Source organism: Stylophora pistillata, chromosome 10 (assembly GCF_964205215.1).
Source record: "Stylophora pistillata chromosome 10, jaStyPist1.2, whole genome shotgun sequence".
NCBI lineage: Eukaryota > Metazoa > Cnidaria > Anthozoa > Scleractinia > Pocilloporidae > Stylophora > Stylophora pistillata.
In genome coordinates this window covers 22,024,001-22,049,000 of record NC_142528.1, presented here as the reverse complement: position 1 = coordinate 22,049,000, position 25,000 = coordinate 22,024,001, and the positions used below count along the sequence as shown (strand labels likewise).

General features: G+C 39.1%; 3 protein-coding genes across 5 annotated transcripts in view; 1 reads left to right on the top strand and 2 right to left on the bottom strand.

The window, feature by feature from the left end:
• Positions 1–666, top strand: part of LOC111329922 (CD151 antigen) — an 11,452-nt gene extending 10,786 nt beyond the window's left edge. The window contains exon 8 of the mRNA XM_022934689.2: positions 1–666. This exon is cut by the window's left edge and continues 172 nt beyond it. The gene's annotated coding sequence lies outside the window, so the exon portion shown is untranslated.
• Positions 667–3,472: 2,806 nt separating this feature from the next.
• Positions 3,473–9,580, bottom strand: LOC111329921 (cationic amino acid transporter 2). Of its 2 annotated transcripts, none has more exons than XM_022934687.2 (5): positions 8,452–9,580; positions 7,226–8,060; positions 5,732–5,966; positions 4,553–5,151; positions 3,473–4,244 (listed from the first exon to the last, which is right to left on the bottom strand). In XM_022934687.2, the coding sequence occupies exons 2-5, from the start codon at positions 8,016–8,018 to the stop codon at positions 4,102–4,104; spliced, it is 1,770 nt and encodes a 589-aa protein (XP_022790422.2). In that variant the 5' UTR covers positions 8,019–8,060; positions 8,452–9,580; the 3' UTR covers positions 3,473–4,101. The 2 variants fall into 2 exon arrangements, with proteins under 2 accessions (XP_022790422.2, XP_022790423.2); XM_022934688.2 differs by having other exon boundaries at positions 7,226–8,047.
• Positions 9,581–11,574: 1,994 nt separating this feature from the next.
• LOC111329919 (protein arginine N-methyltransferase 8) lies at positions 11,575–22,857 on the bottom strand. 2 transcript variants are annotated; one of them, XM_022934685.2, is made up of 11 exons: positions 22,760–22,857; positions 22,530–22,692; positions 22,411–22,421; positions 21,373–21,528; positions 16,244–16,307; positions 15,798–15,940; positions 15,199–15,286; positions 14,563–14,678; positions 14,327–14,477; positions 13,891–14,012; positions 11,575–12,855 (listed from the first exon to the last, which is right to left on the bottom strand). In XM_022934685.2, exons 1-11 carry the CDS (start codon positions 22,790–22,792, stop codon positions 12,772–12,774), a joined length of 1,131 nt encoding a protein of 376 aa, XP_022790420.1. In that variant the 5' UTR covers positions 22,793–22,857; the 3' UTR covers positions 11,575–12,771. The 2 variants fall into 2 exon arrangements, with proteins under 2 accessions (XP_022790420.1, XP_022790421.1); XM_022934686.2 differs by lacking the exons at positions 22,411–22,421; positions 22,760–22,857 and having other exon boundaries at positions 22,530–22,666.
• Between the last annotated feature and the right edge of the window lie 2,143 nt (positions 22,858–25,000).

The window sequence follows — 25,000 nt, the reverse complement described above, 5'->3', positions numbered from 1 at the left end:
ACATCAATCACAAGTTCTGTTAGTTCTTAAAACTAATTTAAGTCGCTTTAGTTTCAATTGTCATTCGTGAGTTTCGATTTAGAAAAATGAGAATTCAGCACCTTTAAAATATTTACAAATCATCTCATTTTACGCTTAGCAATTCTTTCGGTTTCTCCTGACTCAATCTGTTCGAACGCGGGATAAAGTTACTGACCAGGGCCCAGTTGTTTAAAGGGCAGATAACGTCCCCCAACGGATAAATTGCTATCCAGCGGAAAAGTGTAGGATAACATACCACGCTATCTACGGGATAGAGATTTGTTCAATGGAGCCAGATAATTAGCAAATAGTAGTGTCTTTGTAGCAAAATCCTTTGTTTACAAGGTGACTTAATATCTGGTGGACAGCACAATCCACCCTACAGACAATGTGAGTCAGAACTTTCGAACACCGAAATTTTCTGTTTAACCAATAAACTAGATTTTATTTATGGAAAGCTGACTCTAAACTGTAAAAGTATCTTGTTATGCTTCTTCATAAAATTTATTTTGATTTAGCGAAGTAGGGTCACTAACTAATTGCAGACAGAGATTGTTCAATCTAAACGCCCTTGAAATTTAGGGACAACTGTCTGAAGTAAAAGGATGCCGCCAGACTTTTGAAATAAATCAGAGGTTGATGCTGTGCTGTTTGTATAACTTTCTAAATCGCAGGTAATGTTTTATTTCGAATACTCTTCAGCTCAATTCATGAAATTGTGAATTGACAGAATGTTGGTTTGTTTATACTTCGATCTTAATTTTGGTTGACAAAACTCACACCCTCGATGCCATTTTCTCACCTATTTTCAAATCCAGGCGCCAATTACCTGCATTTGGTCAAATGTAAACCAGTAAGTTACAAAAAAATCCCAACAACCTTTAGCCCGCTTTAGGCGTTGAGTTAGTATAACGGAACGAAATAAACAAACGGCGCTAGTGTAGCAAAAGCGAAGCAAAAGAAAAGGAAGCTGGCTGGGTCGGATCGTAACCGACCCAAACCTCCCTGTTTTTTTTTTTCGCTCAGCCACTACTATCGCCTCATTTGTTATCGCGCTTCGTTTATGAACCGAACCGTCTGGAACAGGATAACAAACTCTCCTCCTCCGCAATCGTGGTTTTGACCCGTCACGCAAAGGAGATAGTGCACGCAAAGGACCGTCACGCAAAGGAGATAGTGCCTTGCTTCGACCAGACCAAATGATCGCTGGAAAGGAAACTGCGGAGTACTACTTTTAACAGAATAATACATACTTGTGAAATATTCAGTGAGGGATATTCTTGAGACCGAGAAAGTTGTACTTTCCCTTGATGGAAAGATTTTTTCCCTCGGTAGTAACCTCTGTGTACCTTGAATTAGGTGTCCCAAGATGTCATCATCATCAAACCTTTTCATGCCTTGTGGCACATAGGGCCTTCACAGAGCTTTTCCACTCCTCTCGATTGGTTGCTGCTGTCCGCACCTCCTCCCACGACCTCCAACCTGCCTCTTGCCTTTCTTTCTCTACTGTACATCTCCAAGTAGTTTTTGGTCTTCCCCTTCTCCTTTTACCTTCTGGCGCTCAGCTCATAGCAACATTGCAATCATTATTACGATCTTTCCTAAGAATATGACCAATCATTTTCCATCTACGAGACATCACTTCCGCACTCAGTGGCTTCATGCCTGCCCTTTCCAGTAGCTCTTTGGTGCTGACATGGTCTTGACATCGGATTCGGAGGATCCTTGGTTGGCACCTATTATGGAATACACTCACTGCTTTATCATCTCCTTTGTTCATCTCCCAGGTCCCAAGATGTAAGTACCACTAATTACTAGAGCCTACTTTAGAGAATGGAAGCGGAAGCATTTGACTTTCGGGATTAACGATTGCTGCATTTTTCAGCCGAACAGTTCATGATTCATTAAAAATCTTTTTTAGATAGTCATGATTCTTTTTTCTTTCACTCTATCTCATAATGCATGATTCCCAGGTTTTTAGCACAAAAAACTTCTCGGCTCCCTCTAATTCAACTATAAGTATGATTCACGATTCATGACTCCGATTCCACCCACGATCTACCCCATGAACTACTTTCCACGATGGAACAATGTTCGGGATCTTTGCAGGTGAACTTGAAGTATATATGGCTGTATCTGAATAAAATGTATTGTTTCCGTCACTATTGTGTCAACGTGTGTTACGGGTTGGTGTAAGGCACTTCTAGAGTGCTCAGTTGCTTTTGTAAAATTATCCCTTATTTTTTATGCAAAGGCAGTCCTGAGGTAAATCCGAGCGTTCTAATTGGTTCTTACTTGATGGGGATTTTTCCACACGAGCCGTTTCCACGGGAGCAGTCATTAGCCATGTACTTTTATTCGCGAAAGCCGCAATTCAAAATAATCAAGTTTGGTCCAGGTGCCATATAATCAACTTGTTATTAACCTCGCTTGCTGTAGCCGTACTGAGGAATTTTGGCCCTTGCTCGTTTTCTACGGACCTCAGGCCAATATTCCTCAGTGCTGCTCTCGCGTTCGGTTAATAAGAAGTTCACATCTGCGCGAATCTACAACATAAGCCACTGATGAGTTGAGATTTTTCTGTCACCTACAGAAAACTAAGAGAGGTCTTTCCTAGGGACCAGTCATCATTTATCGCCTGGAGTGGGGTGTATAGGATTTTTTTTTGGGGGGGATCACATGGTTTTCAAGGGAAACGGAAGGGGAACCAGTCGTCACCAATAAATTATGAAGGGTGGGATTATAACAATTGACTGCCTGTGAGGATGGTTGCATTAAAACAACCTTGGGAGGGAGTTTCGAGCAGTGAAGAAGAAAATATTACTAATTTAACAGATGCTAACTTTGCATGTATGGGTGAGTTTAAAGTAATCTTTGAGGGTAATTTTTCGCGGTCGCTCAAGCCTGCTGAATTTGTAAAACTTTTCAGGTTTATACTAAATGAAGATCCGACTAAATTGAGCAGAGTAAAGCTGGTAGTGGTTTATCAGTATTATCAGGGTGGGAACACATTATCAAGTGGCTACCTGCCTGAGCAACAAATTTTTTTTAGAGGACCCAGGCTGTCTCTGTTTCAGTATAGCTTTGATGTATCTGGGTTTCAGCCTTTTATTCCAAATACCTAGCTTGATCTTCTCGACAGATCTCTTGAGCGCGCTGTAAAGTTAAAGTAATTGATTGATGTAGGCCCCACCCATAACTGAATTGATTGATCAATTAGTGGGGAGTTCCACGAAAGGAATCAGCGAATGATATTACAGGACCACTGCATTATTTGCAACCTCCTAATCGAATATGACAAACTTGTGATAGAGGTCAAAACTTCCTTCGACCGCTTGTGAGTCTACATCGCTTAAAGAGATAGATTTGCACCCAGTTTGCGCTCTCTTTGCATAATAAAATTGGATCTTTTGAAGACGAAACAGGTAGTAACAAATTCATTTAACCAGTATTGAAACGAACCAATTCAATACTTTAATAGATAGCCTTGCATAAAGAGCGATCACATTAAAAGAAATATAAAATTGTCTGAAAGTGTCTTTTCATTCTTCAGTATCGGTAATAAATCTACACGTATACACACACCCGAACATACGTGCACATGAGGTTAAACTTCAACAGAGAGAAGCCCACCACTGATGGGTCGATAGCTTTTTTCGTTGAAAATAATGCGTACATATTTAAGCGCCTCCCATATAATGAGCAGTAACTGTTTACATTTTTGTTAATTCTGATGTTTTCTTAGCCACTAATAAAATTAAGAGACGAAAGGAATGACGAACTTGACTGTTGTCTAATACCTTGAACAACTTTCACCCCTTACCCCTTGCGGTGACTGTTACCCCACCCTCCCCACCCTAACGAAAAAGATCTAAATTGATATCTCAAAATCCGTTTTTTCTGGACGGAGGAAGCTTTAATTTAAAAAAAAAAATTAAAATGGAAAAAGCAGTCGCTAAAAAATTTCTCCTAGTTTTGATCAATTGTCTGCAGTTTCTTCTGCTGTTTAATGTAGTTTCGATTACTGTAAATTTCCTACTCTTGTGCAAATTTGTAAAATATTTACTCTATGCCTTGACTTCATTCCATGTCTGGCTTGGAGTAATCCTGTGATTTCTGGAGGCAAATTTCAGGTTCGGTATTCCTGAGGTCAGGCCAGTCTTGGCCATCCCGTTCGCCCTCCACACTATGTCGAACTCCGTAAGACAAATAGATGATCAAACCTATACAAAACAGGATATCTTAAGTTCAGCTTAAGTTCTTAGCTCCCATGTTTCGATTGAGTCATCCACCTCTCAAAGTGCCCTACGCTTCCTTTTAAATTTGCCAGGAAAATTTGATTTTATGCCGAGACAGCTCTTTTAGGTTTAAAAGTTCCTTTCTTATCATCGCCCGATTACTGGAGAAAGTAGTAATGTAGTGAGAATTTACATGTTGATGACATCTTGAAGTGAGGAAGGTTGTTAGAAGTATTTGTCGAATAATTTAATTGTTTAGTCATATTTTATCACAAACTAAGTTGTAAACTTACCAATTGCCAACCAAACAACGAATCTAATCCATGTCAGGTAGGAGAGCTCCGAGATCAACATCAGGTTGACAAATATCGACAACAAAGGAATCACGGGAACACATGGCACTTTGAAAGCCAGAGGGGTACTATTCTGGGGCAGCTTCATGAGATAAACTGTTGTACCAAGAAGTGTAAATCCTATAAGGATCATTAGTATTACGGCCCACCACTGGGCGTCTCTTAAGGCAGTTGAACCAAACCTTAGGAATGCAGTGAGAGTTATGCAAGCAAAAGTGCTAGCACCAATAGCAACACGTGCTGTGGTTTTGGTGTTCTGGGTAGGTTGGGATCCGTTATTTTCTGAAATCAAAGGTGATTCTTCTCCTGTGGTTTCCTCTCTCACGCTTGATTCCTTGGTAAGGCCAATGACTTCTGGCTGATATCGCAAAACCAGCACGCACAAAGCGACAAGAGTATAGGCCAGGAGTGTACCAATCGACAGCATTTCCGCCAACTCGTGTATGTCAAAGATAACAGCCAAAAGGGAACAAAACACGGTAGCTATTATGGTTGCGTTTTGTGGGACTTCTGTTCTTGGATTCACCTTCCCGAGAAATCTGAAAAAAAAAAAAAAACACTCATTGGTTTACTGAACACATTTCGTAAGCCGAGGGTGCTCCCCCCTACCATTCCTGACTACACGCTTGTTTAACCCGTTATAAAATGCAGCTGTTTGCTTGCATGAATTTGGAAAAAAAAAAAAAAGAGGAGAAAGATGGGTAGGAAAAGGAAAGTAAGTGGGAATAAGACAGCCACTCACGCAAAAAATCAACAGGACATACGATGCTCCATTGTTCTCCAGCTTCCCATCAAATTCTTTTGTGTTTATATCTTTTGATTCCAATTGCCAGGTCTCGTGAACAATCAGGGAACAGCAAAACTATGAAGAATTGGCAGCCACGGCCAAAAACATGTAGAAGCAAGCTTACACGAATGTGTGATTCGGCTTTTTCTTCCAAACTAAAATCGAGAAAATGCACCGGAACGCAGTAAGATGTTTGTACATGAAAAGGAAATGCTGAGAGAGTAGTGAAGCTATAAGAAATTGAAAGAGGAGTTTGATTTCGTTCAGTTTTGCATCCCTCAGCCATTCGAGATCAGTGAAAAAAGGGAACTTCTATCACTACCAATTCTTACTTGAATATGAGCCCGTCGCTTGCCATAGCGTACATCATTCTGGATAATGCGACCTGGCACCCCAGCATGGACGTGATAAGTCCACACAAGGCTCCGGCACTGATCACGTATTTGGCCCAGGTTGCACCTCTCAATGCGAACACTTTAGAAAATGCTGCCCCTTCAGGAAGAGTCGCGTAGGGCCACGCTAGTGTCAGTGCAGCAGACGCTCCAAAATACGCCACAAAAACGATGACTGTAGAGGATAAACGTTAGGTGAACTATTTATAACTATTAGTAAAAATAAGGATAGGTAATCGTATGTTTCCTCGTGGTAAAAATCAAGGACTAATACTACCATATTTTCAGAAATTGCAGAGATCACCCGAGTTACGCAGTTTATACAGAGGTCTAAAACACAAGTGATATTAATCCTTAATTTTACGAGGAAACATGCGATTACTCGTTCATGATATAAAGGGCAAAATTCTATTTTACCAAAAAGGTCAAAAACGCTCGATGTTCAGCAATTCCGTAACAGAATGTCTGGTTTCAACTTTGTGCAAAGTTTGACGCCCACTGAATTATTTTTGACGTGCTCCGTTTTCGTTGCTCATTTTGGAAAAAAAAACCGCGGTTAGATCTCGTTTTTACCCTTCCACGATTTCTTCAAAAATAAAAGTTCAATATGAGTTTTGAAGAAGTGTCACAGAAGCCACCTTTGTGGAAAATACAGGTGATTAGCCAAAATGGTCGATCTTTGGGGCCAATCGATTCTATTGACAAGTAAGTTTACACAAGAACAATGAGCTTGTGCTCTCTGATCCTCTCTCGATTTCTATGCGTGACAGTTACTTCGGACTTCGCCCTCAACAACTATCACGCGATCGTATTCACTTGCTCATGATACAATTGTAAAAAGTAGGACAGAGTGATGCGCAAATAATAAGATTTGAACAAAATTATTTGTACGGCATTTGAATGTCTAAGCAACTGACATTATGAACCTTTTTGTGCGAGTGCTTGCACTGAACGATTTGTGAAAAGGTCTTTCACGCCAGCGTATGTTCTCTCGCCAAACTGTTTTTCTGATATTTGTTTAGTGTGGCTTTGCCCTTTAACCCTTAGGAGTGTAAAGTATGTAATTTCTCCCAAAAGTAATATCCATAAATCAAACATTAAGGTCATAAGAGTAAAGGAAATTATTATCCAACTATGCTTCGTAGAGCACAAATAACACGCGAGACACGTACAAATATCACGCAATATTTGTACTCCAGAAATATCCGCGAAATTCGCAAATTTGTATTTTGACTCGCCCTACGGACTCGTCAAAATACGGCACAACTCGTAAAAATACTCGGCGATACTACACGACAAAACGTCTAATAAGATATATTTATCGCGAACTCAAGAAGCTCTTGATTGTTAGACAATTGCCAGTTGATAGAAGGGTGTCAACGGATTAGTTAACACATTAGAAAGAAACTGTGAAAGTCAGTTACTGCTGCTCACCTAATGTTAAGACAATGGAGATAGGGATTGCTCTTCCAGGATTTCTAGCTTCCTCTGCAGTAGTAGCAATGATGTCAAATCCGACGAAAGCATAGAATAACGTGGCTGCACCGGACAAAATCCCCGGAACTCCGTACGGGGCAAAATTTTCCGTCCAGTTCTTAATATCGGCATAATACAAACCAGCACAAACAATGATGATGATCGGGAATATACTTAACACTGTGATCAGTGAATTGAACCTTGATGTTCCCTTCATACCGCTGAGTAAAATTAGCGCCATTCCTAATATTAAGACAGCCGAAAGTAAGTCGGGGTATTGTGCAATACCCCTGACATGAATTTCACCAACTACAGAGATTGTAAAATTCTTGATGCGGTCGTCAAACATTGAATCCAAATATGAACTGGTCCCCTTGGCTACTGAGGACAGTCCGATACTATATTCCAACATCAAATCCCAGCCTATGATAAAAGCGCAGAGTTCACCAATGATTGAGTAGCTGTAAGTGTAACACGAGCCTGCTTTAGGCACACGGCAGCCAAACTCTGCGTAGCAGAAGCCAGCCAGAATTGAGGCAGCAGCGGCGATGAAGTACGAAACTACCACACCAGGGCCAGCGATATTACGGGCGACATCAGCGGTTAAAACGTACAACCCTGCTCCTATGGTAATTCCGACTCCAAGAAGAGTTAAGTCAAAGATGCCGAGACAACGTTTCAATGGAGTTGCCATCATGGTCTTCGGATCGCAGAATTTTTTTCGGGAAAAGGTTTCGCGCCAAGATGCCATGGAAATTGATTGTCACTGTGTTCCCCGATCTGAAATTTGAAACTAGCGGTACACGTCTGAATCACCAAGGATAACTTTGAAAATATTTCTTTCTATAACTTTACCTCTTACGGTTCAAAGATGTTTTGTGAATCATCATGAAATGTCCCCCTAGCCATGATTCGCGTCTCGTAAGGTAAAAGGTTTTTGTTAAAAAAAGCTAAAAAGTGTTTCTTTTCATAAAAGAAAAAAAAGCTAAAAAATGTTTCTTTTTATAACTTTATCTCCTACGGTTCAACGATGTTTTTGAATCATGAGATGTTCCCCGAGCCGTGGTTCGTGTCTCGCAAGGTAAATTACTCACATCAGCAAGGTAAATTACTCACATTAGCAAGGTAAATTACTCACATCAGCAAGGTAAATTACTCACATTAGCAAGGTAAATTACTCTTACCAGTTTTATGAGCTGCAGCTGTCCCGATTTATTTCGCGAAACTGTTGCCGAGTCCCGATTTCTTTTCGCAAGTATCAGGCGAAAGTCTTGGGATTTCTTTGGCGTTGTGGTTTATATCCTAAACTGATGATTTTACCATGTGATTTGAAGTTCATGGATAACTTTAACTCTATTTTAATGTCATTTGAGCAATTCATAAGATCACCGCAAGGTAAATAATTTTTCCGGGAAATTCACTCAAGTGAACCGCAAGAGGAAGCATCTCATGTATCTCACGACAAGGAAAATTTCTGTCTATGCAAAATTCAGTCCCTGAACCTCGCTCTTGATAATACATTTTCTCGTGGATCGTAGATTAAAAGGTTACTTTTTGAGAAGATTGACATAGATTCCATGTTGCCGTGCGTCCGTCCAGTTATAGATCACGAATGACGTCAAAGTATGCTAAGAACAAAAGGGTGGCACAAAAGGCGCAGTCAGTTAGTCCGTAATCAACGCGAACTTCATGAATAACTTTGAACTTCATGGATAACTTTAACTCTATTTTAATGTCATTTGAGCAAGTCATAAGATCGCCGCAAGGTAAATAATTTTTCCGGGAAATTCACTCAAGTGAACCGCAAGAGGAAGCATCTCATGTATCTCACGACAAGGAAAATTTCTGTCTGTGCAAAATTCAGTCCCTGAACCTCGCTCTTGATAATACATTATCTCGTGGATCATAGATTAAAACTTGAAGGTTACTTTTTGAGAAGATTGACATAGATTCCATGTTGCCCTGCGTCCGTCCAGTTATAGATCACGAATGACGTCAAAGTATGCTAAGAACAAAAGGGTGGCACAAAAGGCGCTGTCGAGTTAGTCCGTAATCAACACATGATGTTCCAAAGTTCGTCGGTAGATTTCACGCTATTCTGTGATGGATCGAATCACAATCCTTGTATCAGCTGTTCAACTCGTTGTCTGTCATGTGATGTCCACCAAATTCGTCACCTTGACCGGCAACCATCACTATCTTAGACCTAAGAGAAAAAATGACCTTGGCCGGGTCACAAATTGTGAATTTACTTAACAATCAAGTGGATCTCTTTCAGAAGAACAGAGTTTTGATGGTAACATTTTTTATGCGTCTCAATTTTAGACTTTAGGCTACCACGATCTCGAGAGATTGGCGTTAAACTTTCTCAAATTTCTATGATTGAATCAAAATGTAGGCCTCAGATCAATGGTTTCTTTCAGAAGCCTTATTGATTACAAGAAAATGAAAGAATCTTCCTTGCTTTCTTTTTTCACCTTGACCTTCATTTTTGTGTTGAAAAAAAAAATGCATTAGTCACGATAGCGGTGATATTGAATGAAATCAGTCATCAGTTTAGGTCTCAATCCCTGCTTGCGCTCAATAGTGGTTAAAAAAGTTTCTGACATATTTACTACAATCGACAATTTTGATATTTTGCTTCGGTCAAAACAAAAATTGCCACAAATTGTACGTTTATGGCCAAGTCCAAATACCTTGCTTTTGTGATGAACGATAGCTAACCCTAAGACTGAACATGATGTAATGCAAGTAATCAATGGAGTTCAGGGTTAACTGCCAGCTTCATTTCTTTCCGATGATAGGCTAAAATGCCATGCACTAAAAACACACAAAAATAAACAAAGCAACTATCGCGTGACACGACAGTGATTCTTTAAAGAGAAAGTACACGGAAATCAAGAGACACCAGCCGAAGTCGTTCAAACATGACGGATTTTTTACAGATGCTGCTCAAGATAGATAAAAATTTAGCATATAGGTTACGATCAAGCAAAATTTACCGATAATGAAAATAGATAGAGGTAAAAAAATATCACCAGGTAAAGGAGATAACGTAACATTACAATATCCTCGGGTTAACCAGTCTACAGAAAGAGCAAAACTTACCAGTCATAGAAATAGATAGATGTCTTTAAACATATAACAAGTCGAAGGGAATTACGTGACACAACAAGAACTCCGGGTTAGCTAGTAACGTGTGGTTAGGACTGAGTAGGTATTTTTGTCACTTTGTACAAGAAAAAACCTCTGGCAGAGATAGAAATTATATTTACTTAAAAAGAGATGAGGTCGATCAGTTCGTGTACTTGAGGGCCGAAGTTTGTAGAGAGGGTGGTGGTATGAAGGACTTGAAAAACAGGTTATCAAAGGCCAGAGGTGCCTTTAACAAACTAAAGAAGATCTGGATCTCTAAGAACATCTTGAGGAAAACAAAAGTGAGGCTGTATAAAACTCTAGTAGTGCCAGTGTTACTCTATGGATCTGAGACATGGAAGATGACTAACGGAGATGATAAAGCAGTGAATGTATTCCATAATAGGTGCTTACGAAGGATCCTCCGAATCCAATGGCAAGACAATGTCAGCGCCAAAGAGCTACTGGAAAGGGCAGGCATGAAGCCACTGAGTGCGGAAGTGATGTCTCGTAGATGGAAAATGATTGGTCATATTCTTAGGATAGATCGTAATAATAATTGCAGTGTTGCTATGGGCTGGGCGCCAGAAGGTATAAGGAGAAAGGGAAGACCAAAAAACCACTTGGAGACGTACAGTAGAGAAAGAAAGGCAAGAGGCAGGTTGGTGGTCGTGCGAGGAGGTGCGGACAGCAGCAACCAATCGAGAGGAGTGGAAAAGCTCTGTGAAGGCCCTATGTGCCACGAGGCATAAAAAGGATTGATTGATTTTGATTTAAAAAGAGAACGAAATCAAAGATCTCAGTCTAAGGTTCATGTGGTCGTTCAGATCCTCCCAACCGCCTCAAGAGTAATTTTGAGACGAAATGGACCATAGTGATGTAACTTTACTATGTCCATCGATCACGAACGACCCATGAGATAATGATATGATTGACAGTTTGATACAACTGAGACTGTCATGGGAATTTTTTGGATATATCAACAAAGTTGAAATGGTAAATTGGCCACCGTAACGATTACAAAAGCTGACGTTTGGAGCGTTTGCCCTTCGTCTTGGAAATTACCACGCATGAAGAAACTCAAGCTCAATTTCGGCGAGCTTGCTTATGACCATCTTGCACAGCTTCCTCGGGAACTTTTGCTTCTTTAAGTCAAAACAAAGAAACCCACGACGTGTTGCATTTATTTATTTTGCAATACTTTCGTCTAATATTTCCGCCACATAATAAATTCCTTCATTGACGAAGCTTATTCTGTCAAGATCACTAATTATTCGTCCCGTAAGTTTGAATGGGCTTCGAGGTCCTTTCCGTCTATAAAAGCACAAAAATCGAAATAAAAAAAATTTAAAAAAACTTGGCCAATATCCAGTAATCTTGACCTCGTGCTTGGTTAGTAACACAAGTAAGTTCTATTACTTATATCTTACGGATACAGTTCAGCTTAAACAGTAATGTGGTCAAAATCTCCGTTTATTATTTTATATTAGGAATTGTTGGGTACTACATTTTTTTGGCTCACATTTTCGCAATAACTTAAACTATTTTATAATTAACGCTCAAGAGGAGTTGGTTTACCCAGGCTAAGTGTTAGTTAAAGTAGGTTAGGTAAGAAAAATTTAAACAAGCTGGTGGAAAAAAAATGTGAACTGCCTTTCTTCACACGGCAAGCTAAACTAAGCAAGACAAAACTAAATGGGACGGAGGTAACAACAAAGCAATGTCTAGTATTTGAAGTGCTCTTATCTGAAAACTGAACAAATACAAGAGTCTCAAACAGCGAGAGGTAAACAACACTTTGCCTGATGGCACCAAACAACACCTGTACATGAGATTATCTAACAAAGGATATTTGAATAATGACGCACAGCATGTCTGAGATAAGAATAAATCATCATTCATGTTTCGAAATAGCATATTACATGTCAATTTCGAAATTTTGTCGTCCAATGATTTACGCATTACGTTGGATATTTGTCTATGTTCCCCTGCCAGTTTCCAGATAACAATATGATCGATCTAGTTTAACTAGTTCTTTAATCTCGCTTCCTTCCCTCATTACCATAAGGTTATCACCATTATAGCCAGTGTGTTCGTTATGTCACTATCAAGTTTGTCAATAGTTTGCCAGCTATGTTGAAAGTAGCCCTAACTCTAGTTCTTGAATGAAGACAAAGAGAATTCTTACCAGGCTATACCTGGCAACGCTACATCTAGAAGATGCTGAAGTTTCCTTCGTAAACGTGATACTGTAATCTGGTAATAATATCGTCAGAAATATGCTCTACAAACGACATGCTAGCCAGCAGCATCCTTTATATTAAGAATATCGTCTTGTTTCTGTACACGTAGAGGCTTTGACTCTGGTACTATCGCATCCTGTAGTTGTCTGAAGCTTGATAATTACAGAGCTCTCCGTTGAAATTTACACTGATTGTGAAATCCAAATCACGCTGAGAGAAAAAAAAAAGGTCAACTCGTTAAGTTGTTGAGTAATGAAATTGTGTAGGGACAGTAGAAATAGACGGTTTAATTAGCCTGCAATGCATGCGTCTCATAAAGGCTAGTTAAAGAAGCTCGCGATCGTTTATTCGACCGGCCATGTTTGATTTCGAGTTAAAGTGGACGGCTGGGGGAAGGGGCGGGGATGGGCGCAATATTCATTGCCTCACCCCCCCCTCTCCTTCTTTTTTACCGTCGCTCATCCCTTGGTACAAATTTCGCTCTCTTCACTGCTTTCGACCGCTGTAAAAATCAAAGATGGCAGCTATAAGTTGCACTCGACGGCAAATTTACGCCTGCTCGGCAAGTTTTATAAACTGACATGCAGAAACTAAATGAGAATAAAGGGAGAAATCAACTACAGCTTTGTTTCCATATCGGATATTGTTGGGACTGTTGAATGTGATAGATAAACTTTCTGCTTTTGGCAATAAATAGGCTCATTTGGTTAAGATACCTGTGCCCAGAAATAATGGCGATTTTCCAGAGAGCAATCCAAGCCTCTACGGCTAAAGGTAATGTATTATGGAAAGAACAGTTTACTCAACATGATAACAAGCGCCTATTATTCAGAGCATCTAGCACCTAAGTGGCCACCATAAGTCATCTATTTTGTCGGAGGTTTTGGACTGGCTCACTTTAGATTGAACTCATCACAAAATGAGAGTGGATTTAGACAAAAAGGACTTTCACTAACCATTTCCAAATGGAAAATGAGAGTTGCGAGAAGGCATCTACCACAGAAAAAACCACGTTTTTTGAGAGTGGTTCTTCAAATTCTACATAAACGTTGATACCAAAAAAAACCAGAGCTTACAATAAATAACATACATGAATGCCCTATACCCTTTGTAATAAAACCTATGAAAAACTGACACGGACTGGTGCAATAATTGCATGCTATGGCTAATTGCCGACGGACAAAGAACGCACGCGTAACAGAGTGACAAAAATATTCCAGATGACTCTTCAGATCAAGAACTTACATTATTTCTGGGGTTTGGCTGCATTTTAAAATCTCCATACAACTCTTCACCATACTTGACCGTAAGATAATCTTGGAGATAGAAGACAGTCTGCTTCCAATGAGTATAGTGACAGTCTGGAGCTAAATAAGGAAAACAATAGAATCATAAAAACTGTCCTGACAAACTGCACAATGCCACCTTTAAAAAAACCGCTGACTAGAAAAAACTTTAAGCAGTAGTTTCCTTTAGGTTCAGATTGGTTCTTCGTGATACTTCGGAAAATTGTTGTTTTTCAGTTGTGAAAGCAGTTATTCCTAAACCATTTGATACATGTTTTCTCTTAACTAAACCTGTCAAGCAAGAGATGTTGATGAGCTACAAAAAAGATATATTCTTTTTCTATTTGTGATTGTTTTATGCATATTTTAACTTTCAACAGAAAATACAGACTCACCAGTTGAGAACCCAGTCCTCTTGTGACAATGTGTGAATTCAATGGTAAAGAAAGCAACAAGTGCATGGACATAATCATTCCGCCTACAATATAGCTGGAAAGGTGCACTGAATGACAAATCTTCTTTCTTCACGGTATGCAAATCAATTTCCTATTGCAATGTACAAGGAGAAAAATGGTTTAAATATACTTTTAAAAATCATGTCTTCATTAAACCAACTTTTGTTTGAATTTACCTTTACAAGACAGGAATTAGAAACTACTTGCTTAGCCTCCACCACATCCACTAGAGGCTCAGTCAAGGCAACTTTTCTGATACAGCTCATATCAAAGCCATAAACATTGTCCCACCCTGCAAAAGAAATAGGAAGACATAACTTGTGTAACAACACGAAGTGCTGTTGATTTTCAGATTTCCAAGGTAATTTGAACATCTACTAATGATCTATCTGCATGTGCCCATCTTTGCCTAGGCAAGCTTTTGTGACTCGCTCGACTGAAACTGTTCACATAAGTGCTTCACAGGCTAGTCCAAGCAATCTTATTGCAGATCTTAGCTTTCCTAACAGCATCTAACTATTGGCTTTTCTGCTTATCTTTCGGTTTTTAAGGTTGCAGCTGGCCTGTACATTTGTCTTCTTTTCTTTGACCTGTGCATATTCTCCATACCGCTCTCCATACATTTCCAAAGGAGCTGACAAGGAGAATTTGTTTAGCAATCAAGAGCTTCTTAAGAACATTTCCTTTATTTTTGCCACCTTAATGTGATTCAGGAGTAATTTGGTGAAGAGAAATTAGATGCCAGTAACTTGTGGAAGACAAAGGGTTAATCATTGTGTTCCAAAATGATCAGCAATTCAATAGTCACTCACAGTAAATTTTGTCCTCTTTGTACTGCCTGTCCTCAATAGCACAGAGATACAGTTGTGCCTTGTCTGGGAACAAAAGTCCTCCTGGTTTCTACAGGAAATAAATTAAAAAAAAAATGAAAATTAAAGTATATGCTTCAGCTAAATCAGTTATTTGAGAATCATTTATTTAACCAGCCACAAACTGTTTTCAAACTTGTAGGAAAAATTACTTAGTTCTTATTAACCGAGCAGGAGGTCTGTATGGGAGAATCTTGACCAAGGTCAAGATTCTCCCATACAGACCGACCTAGCTCGGTTAATAAGATCTTTATTATATGGCTGTGTCTTATATGCTAATTTTTTATATTCTGTGTACCTTTTTTTTCTAGACCGGTCTAGATGCCGGTCTAGATGGGAAAATCTAGACCGCTTTCAACATTGATTTCAGCCAATCAAATTCGTGAATTCGGTAGTTCCCAGTCCTTGTGAGACAGTCATATAATAAATATTATTAATAATACCTCATGTCCAGAAAATTATTTTTCATACTTAATGTATAATTTGCTAAAACTAACAAATGAAGGTCTTTTATGTCTATATATTACAAGGTGTGTAATTACCAGCCATTTATCACGAGCAAACAACACTGTATCCAACATGGACTCATATAAAAGACAGTAACCCATCCACTCGCTGATGATAATATCAACCTGTCCAACAGGCAGCTCAATTTCCTCTATTTTACCTTTGATGAGGGTGATCACTAAAAAAATTCAATCAAAATGAGTGAAAGTCAAGTATGATTCAACAACAACAACAACAACAACTTCAAAATAAAAACAACAAATACTGGAGGGTATTCAAATTATAGACCAAACAAACATATTCAATAACAAATCAAAAATGTTCATGTTGGAAATTATAATTTCAATTCAAAGTACTGTACAAAGTTTCAATAAAAGGCTAGGGCAATGAAGCACATGCATGCTATGCACTCTGAAGCAAAACAGAGGATATTCATAAAAATCAATATCTGGTTAATGTCGTATTTGTATCCTAGTCATACCTCCTTCAAAATTATTGTCCTTGATTATCTGTTTGCTGTAATCAATGATTGAAGAGAAGTCAACCTGTTATAATGGAAAAAAAAAATACAAATTGACTGTATGTACATGCAAACTGAATCAATAAATAAGAACAGTGGTGAACAAGAACCAACAAGCAAGGCATTTGATAAGAAGTTTTACTACTCCAATTGCCTATTATGCATTTTCCATATTCACTTAAGGAACCCTATGAAAAAAGCTATATTGTAATGGATGATAATGATTTAGGAAATATGACACTGAAATTAACACCTTCCCCAAATATAAGCTGCCCTTATTTAAAGTGAATGGAAGGAAGGAAGGAATGAAGGTCTTCCTCGAATTTGAATGGACCTGAACTTTTATAGTGACTATTTTGAGAAAAAGACTTGCTGGATGCTCTTCCTATGATGACACCACTCCCAATTTTATTCCCTAGAATTTACCATAGGTTGAGGAATTGCATAATGGGCTGTCAAATAGTTTAAGGTGGTACTGGAGGCTAATTTGGTGCATTTTCACCAATTTTACAAAGAAAATATCTCGTGACAGATTTGTTGCAGTGACTTGCAGTGACAGTAACCAATTTTCACAACAATATGATACATGATAATCTGGAACAGTGCTGAGACAACTTTGGCACTCGTGCTGTGCATTAGCAAGAGAAGAAAAAACAACACAAAAGTAGAGGTTGCAGTGAGTGCAACCTCTTACTTAAAGAAATTGACGTTGCTTGGTTGGGAAGTGAAATGAAGGAAAGTGTGTCACCAGGAACGGCAAAAATATGACGTAGTGGAGGCATTTGAAAGTCACAACTTTTTGAGAACGACTCAATAAATCCGCATTAAACTCAACGTTTTACTTTATTTTGACTAAGGACAAAACCTCCATGGTGAATACTCGATCTACACAAGGCAAAAAACTGGAACTAAGTAAAAGTACTTGACAATTGATCCCTGTCACTCATTTTAAAAATACCATACATGTAACACAAGGTCGTGTTCTCCTGCACACAACTATCAATCTATTAAACATGGTGGGACAAAATAGAATATGTGGTTAAATAATGAAAAAGTGTAGTCAGGAGATGTCATGAGTTTTATGGAAATTGGTTGCCTCTGACTGTTGTCCTTTCTGAAACAGACGTTTCGGCTAATGCTTAAGCCTTCATCAGTGATATGAATAATGAAGATCGTTATCATACGCTAATTAAAGTTAAAAACATGACGCGAAGCTTGCGCGTGTAACTGTGTATTTGATGTTTGTGCGAGGTCTTTATAGATTTCTGGAAGTACGATGCGATCGTTCCCAGCATTCGGATCCAAAGTAGAGTGCCAGGCTTCAAGGAAAAGTCTCTCGTGGTAATTAGATTCGAAACCAATGACCCTTATGTTTGTAAAGTCCATGTTATGGTCGAAAAGGTGGACATGGCTTGTGACTTTGGAGTTTAAGTCAAAACCTGCAACTGCCTTTTTGTGCTCTGCAATTCTGGTCTTTAATGACCTTTCTGTTTGGCCATAGTACTTAAAATTACACTGTGTGCAATTCATTTTGTACACCATGCATGACTTCTGGTGTTCAGGTTCGTCTTGCTCCTTGGGGTGTGGAAAAAGGCTGTTGATTGTTTGTTGTGGTTTAGAGGCTACTTTGACCTTTTGTTGTTTCAATATGTGACTTATTTTCTCGGAAACACCCTGTACATACGGCAGCACTATAAAGCCATTGAAGTTGGTCTGGGCGGGTTGTTTTAATAACACTCTCTCACAGTTCTGTATAGAAGTCATTGGATAATTGTTATCTCGCACAACGGCGAGTAAAGGAACTCTACTTTGGATCTGAATGTTGGGAATGATCACATGGTACTTCCAGAAGCCTATAGAGACCTCGCTTGAGCATCAAATAGATAGTTACACACACAAGCTTCTCGTCAAGATTTTAACAATAAATAGCATATGATAATGACCTTCATTTTTCACATCACTGATGAAGTCTTAAGCATTAGCCGAAACATCTGTTTCAGAAATAACAGTCAGAGGTAACCAATTTCCTTAAAACTCAGAATATGTGGTTGTTTGCTTGCTTATGGTTGTGACATGCTTTGAAAATTAGAAAATATCATCCTAAATTTTTAGAGTAAAAATGCAAACAAAAACATATTTGTTTCTGTTGCTTGGACAGCTACTGCAGAGCTCTTTCCCAAGTTCCATCCATGGTAAAAAAAGCACTCCATATTTCATTACCAAATGGTTACCTATTGTGAAATGGATATGTCAGAAATATTATCTAAAGGAAATCTGTGTGAACAAAAGACACCATTAGACCAGGGTCGTATCTCTATTTTTCCACTAGATCCATCCTTAAAAACAAAACTTCTATTGCAAGTACTTCAAAAACAGCATGTTTTCCAATCATCAAATTTTGCAAATAGGCTACTTAAACATTACGATCCATTAAGATCACTGATCACTTCATGTGCACCTCCGCCAATTCAATCTATTGCATAACTTGCACCTATTGCAAAAAGATTTACATCGGCGAAACAGGAAGAAGACTGGGTGACCGATTCCAGGAACATCTTCGCGGTGTGGAGAGGAATGACAAGGACACATCGAAACCAGTCGCTAGACATTTTAACCCATTAACGTCCAGTGCGCCCTCATGCGCCCGGAAACAAAACCCCTCTGAAAATCCAGTGCGCCCTCATGCGCCCTGTCAGATATGACTCGTTTTTATTGGCTGTAGCTAAGAAACCGTAGTCCCCTGGGTATTGAAATATAACTGAACGTGACCTGCATAAATTAACCTTTCATTTGATGTTATGTTTTTCATTCAGCGATTCGTGTGTGATTTTTAGCGAATTTTTGAAAATAGCATTCAGTATTTTAGCGTGGCTTCTCGCGGATTTGACGATACTTCGCGTTCTTCCGATGAAGAAGAAGAAATCTTTCCTGGTTTTTCTCTCTCGAAGTGGCTGAAAATCGACAGGAACGGCAGAGAAGGCTACAAGAAAAATCTGCGTGATGTTGATGGAGAAATCGGGTAGATCTTTGATTTCGGCAAGCGCTAAGGGGGAACAAACTCCGATGTCCACATTTTTGCTAGCAAAGAAGAAGACGATGAAGTAGATAGCGACAACGAAGATATACCTTTGGGGTTCAATGGTCAAACACATTGAGTGAAATTGACATCGAAGAGTTTACCATAATTTCCTCATGGCCCAACGAAAGATCTGGGCGAGGGTGCAACATCGAAAGATTTCCTTAATCTTTTCATCGACGATGGGAGAAAGCAAAGTGATAGACGCGCCTTCGAAACATATGCTTGTGAGCAATGCGGCGTTGCATTATGTCAGCAAATGCGTGGCGAACTCTCCTGCTTTTCAAAATAGCACGAAGGAAATTAACTCTTAAAAAACACTTAACCTTTGATCTTAAATTGTACCTTGTTTTTTTTCGTTCTTTGGAGCGCTGTATTAGGCCGTAAAGCCCAATTTCATTTCACCTTCACTTTGCAAGTCGTGAACTGGTCAAAGATAAAAACAACTTTCTTTGTTTGGTATAATCTAAGCTTTGTTCGTAGTCTCTAACTGAAAGGGTTCTATTCAATCGATAGTTATTTCATTCTTCAATACTTCCATAGACAATTTACTGCCAGGTCTGTGAAGGCTTAACTCGTAACTTCTAGTTTTTTTTACCTCGTGACGTTCACTGATGTCAGCACTGGCGGTAAATTCAAATTTGATCTGTGCAAGAAAACTTACGAATTTCACTCTCTTACCCGTGAGATGGCCTGTTTTAATGCAAAATGTTTTTGACTAATTCTTTTTGTTTGCATTTCTGCTGAGTTAAGAGCAGCAATTGAGACTTACTGTGGTTTTAAGATGTTTTCATTTTCTTGTACATAGTAGGTAGTACAGCGATGGTCACTTTGTTTACTTGATGTCCATACTTTAATATTTTTTTTAAAAAAGCATAACATACATCTTCAGTATTTAAGCAGTTTAAGTAATTCTTTATTGTATTGGCAATCATGTTTTAAAGTTTCACTGCTGAAGAGTAAAACCAAGACATAAAATGGTAAATTTGTTTGGACCATGTGGTTTTTTTTAATTGGACAGCCATTTTGTCTGGATTTTCAGGGGTGGTCTGGGCTGAGGGCTTTGGACCTTAATGGGTTAATTTATCTAACCATTCTAAGCAACACATAGCAATCTGCGGTCTTTCCTTACAGTTAGGTAGCACGGAAAGCTGGAAAACTCTTGAACAAAAGCTCATCTTTCAAACCGGCAGTCAAAATCCCACAGGTATCAAAAAACGCTTTTCATTCCACTTATCTATTCGTGTTTTTCTCGTTGCCATGTTCCCACCAATCACGTAGCTCCTTTTTCTGCCTTAAAAAGCACACACAACCCACAACTCCACTATTCAATCCAACGAAGGGCTAACGCTCAAAACATCAGCTTTTATAATCGTAATGGTGGCCAATTTACCATTTCAACTTCGTTGATAAATTCAAATGATTTCGTTACCCCCACCGATGAAGCCCCAAACAGTTTCTTTAGAAACTATCAGCCTTTACTTAAACAATAGTCTTTTAGATGTTAGAAAATAAATGCATTCTAAAAGGGCAAGTTAGCATCTGGTACCAACTTAGGGCTTCTATCCTAGACTCCAAGTTACAGTAAGTTTATTTCTAAATGCATTTTATTGCTCCCCACCTCCCTCTTTCCCAAACCTAAATCCTGGGCAAGGGAATTTGTCATGCTCTAGCCTTTCACTGGCTCTAAAATTCTTTAGTTTTGAAAACTACAGAATTTAAATCTGAAAACTTTTTCTCTGAAAAAGATGGTACAGGAAAGTTATCTAGGAAGCGTAAAGAAATGCCAAAGGTAGCTTTTAGGTTAGGAGGCGCACTATGAACTCCTTACCACTAAGGAATGCATAAGGTACTCTCCTGGCTGATTACTTTGGCATAGTTAGAAGTTAAACAAAAACAGTTTTGATACAGGTAATAGCCAAAATTATGACTTTCGAAAATTACATCAGTTATTAAGCAAAGCTGAAGCTACTGTAAAAGCTACTGATTCTTATGTATAACAGAAATCACTTACAGCATACACATGTTTTGCACCAGCCTTCGCAGCAAACATGGACAAAATTCCAGTGCCACAGCCCACATCAAGAACTACTTTGTCTCGAAACAAGTGCTTGTTATAGTACATTGCATTACGATATGTTGTTGTACGCACTTCATCCTTGATCATTTCCTATTGTGAGGGGGCAACAGAGAACAATGTACAAATAGATAACACTTAAACACTTATATATTTAGCCAAGCCTAAAAGCAGAGCACTAAATAGAAAGAATCCTTGTAATTTTGGGACATCACGACCTATGAATCAGCATTCAATTCCATTTTATCAAATAAGCTACCTAAAATACTTCAGGGAATATTTACTCTAGAAAGTGCTTACCTTGAAGAGCTTTATTACAGGAACTAAAAAGTAAGCATCATAAGAATTCACCATGAAATGTTCACAATTTCAAGGCGGCTCTATATCATACAACTTTTTAGTTGAAAATTGCTACCGTACTAGAGTAAACTCGAGGCTTTAGCATAGCGTTAGTCGACAAGCATGTCTGATCCTCTCTTGCAACACAATTCTAGGTCAAGAAGAGTTTCCCTAACTGGATGACAAACCATGTTACCGATAAAAAGCTAAAAAAATAACTCTAACGTCAACCTCAGATGTAAGTTGACATAGAACTCAATCGGTTTTCGAGTTGTGTTTGAGAGGTCAACCATCCTTAAGAATTCCTCATCGTATCATGCACAAAATCAAACGTGATGGTCTACTACGTTTAACTGTCAATTTTTGATCCAAGAATGCTGGAAAACAGGGCGATTCCAGCCCAGATGTGCGTTAAATTTAACAAAACTCATGACGGACCTTCAGATCAGGTAATCGCAGTTCAACATATAACTCTAAGTGTATGCTACAGTTCATGCTGGGGTTTAAACTTACATCAAGTGAAAAATTTATTATTACGTAGTACTCAAGCCATCGTATCGTAACATTCTAAGTCTAGGCGGAAAATAAATCGTAAGACTGGCCATGGGGAACGATAGGAAATATGCACCAACTAACCTCATGGATTCCTGATGAGGCACAAGTCGATCCGATCATACATGTGATGACCAAAAAGAGTAACCATTAGCAAAGCATCCCTAGCTACGATAGAGAAGATCAAAGCAAACACTACTCACCAAAATGTGCGTAAGAATCAAAATAATAATCGGCACTCGTCATTTCAGAGGCAGGAGGCCTCGAACCAGACGCTGTCGATGGAGCTTCTTTCAGACTTTGTTCCTTGCGATCATCAACATGATTAGATGCACCTGTATCGACTTCCATTCCATTAGAGGGCTCCTAAAGATAACATCAAGCATCAGACAGTTTGCATTTATTACTAGTTTACGCTGCGAGAGAATACTACCTCCACTTTAGCTACTTTCGGTTTGCTCTCCATAACTCTGAGCACGTGCAGTTGACTGTTTGTCAATTTTTTCACGAGAGCCTTCAGTACAGGGGCTTAAGTATGCGGTGAAGCACCAACAAGCACGCTCCTGGTACGGCCTGAGAGGACTGGAAAAGAACCAATGTCTGACGTTAGTTCTCACAAAAATATTAAAACTCTACCCACCTTTTTGATCGTATGTAGTCATTAATAACAGAGCGTATTTGATTTTTCTTATGACCAACTTCAAAACGTTCCCTTCGATCCCCTTTTGCCCCTGGAATTCAGCCGTTAGAGGTGAAAAAACATTCCAGCTTAGAATTGTTTAGAGATGACCATAGAAGGGGTATAGAGTGGTCTTTACGAGCATGCGAGCAGTGTGTTTATTTTTGCGAGCACGAGTTGTCAAATTTTTCTTGCGAGCAGCGAGCTTTTTAGAAAATACAGATGGCGAGCAGCGAGCACTTTAGAAGACTACAGATGGCGAGGAGTGAGCACTTCGAGTGCTTCGTAAAATTCCGGAATTTCTCTCCTATTGATAGGATACGTTGTTTTGCGCCAAGTAATAGCTAATAATCGAGCAGACACCTCCAAAACAGAACAATATACTTACGAGCCACCGTAACAATAGGTGCAAAGCTAGGGCGGTTCAACTAGTCCCACCATCTTACAGCTAATTGTGCCCTGCTAGATGCCAAACTAAGTCACGTAGCTTCACATGAGTGAGTCGGAGCACCTTGAGTCCAGGAGATGTACTAGATCCAAAGCCCGCGATCCCCTCGATCTAAAGTTTTCCATCTCTTTCTAACCCGACGCTAAAACGGAAGGTATGTTTTGTTTTTTTTTGGTTTAAATATATAGTTCTTATGAGATGTAAATAACGTGACATTCGGTCTAACGAGCATTTCGGGCTTCGATTTCGATGATCGGCAAACTGGTTTCCCGTTGACTCACTGGAAAAGATTCAACGCAATGAAGTTTTATTTAGTTGGAGGCTTCTAGAATCTAACCAGTTACAGCTGTATAGATCTGACAAGCTCCAGCAGTAGCTCTGAAGATCAAATAGTACTGGTAATAGTAATATTTCTTTAAATTATTTTCTACCTTTGCGGAGGAGGACATTGTGGGGTACCTAATATCGCAATACCGTGCGAAAAAGTGGCAAATACCGAAATACCGCGTCGCAAATCGACTTAATACCGATACCGCATATTTAAATTACATTTATAATCGGTTCCGCATACTTATAGTTGCTTCCATCTAGCGCGTTTAATTATCTCCGGCATTTATGCACATATGTTTTTTTTTTTTTTTTTTTTTAATATTTTGGTAGTTCGCAAATTTTCACTGGAAAGTAAACTTTATTCGGTCAACCTTTTGGTAGGAGTATACAAAACGGAAAACATGAAGAGAGGTGTGACCTCTAATACAACACTTAAGACCTCTAATGCAACACTTCAGCACTCCGTGGCTGATATTTATGCTGACGACACAACTATTAGCTACTCCACCCATTATACGACGGCTCCTGTTGATATCTCGGTCGGCCTTCAGACGGATATTGATGAAATCTTGAATTGGTCAGCTGACAACAGAATGATCCTTAATGAAACCAAAACCAAATCTATGCTTGTCACTGGTAAACGGTTAGCCAAGAAAATGGAACAGTCCACCCTGCAGTTAAACGTTAATTCTACTGAACTTGAACAATTGAACTCGCATAAACTATTAGGTGTCACGATTGACAGCCAGCTTACTTTCGACCAACATGTCGAAAATCTATGCATGAAGTTATCGCAGAGAATTGCCGTGCAGCGAAAAATAAGACGCTTTTTGCCCATTGATCAAAGGAAACTTTATTATAATGCTATGATCAAGCAGACAATGCTTTATGCATCAACCATATGGACATCTTGTTTTACTGAGAATTTGCAGAAAGTCTTTAAACTTCAGAAACGCGCGGCACGTGTAATTCTCGGAGCTGACACTAAAGCGAATAGCGTACAACTGTTTAGGAAATTGGATTGGGTTCCATTCTTTCATGAGGCAAAAGTAAATAGGTCACTAATGGTTTACAAACGATTGTCTGGGGACTGTCCACCTTATATGTCCCAAATGCTCGTAAGAAATGCAGACATAAATAAAAGATCAAGCAGACATGGACAACTAAACCTTGTCTGTCCCCGATTCAAACGGGAGTCAGAGGGAGGTAGGTCTTTC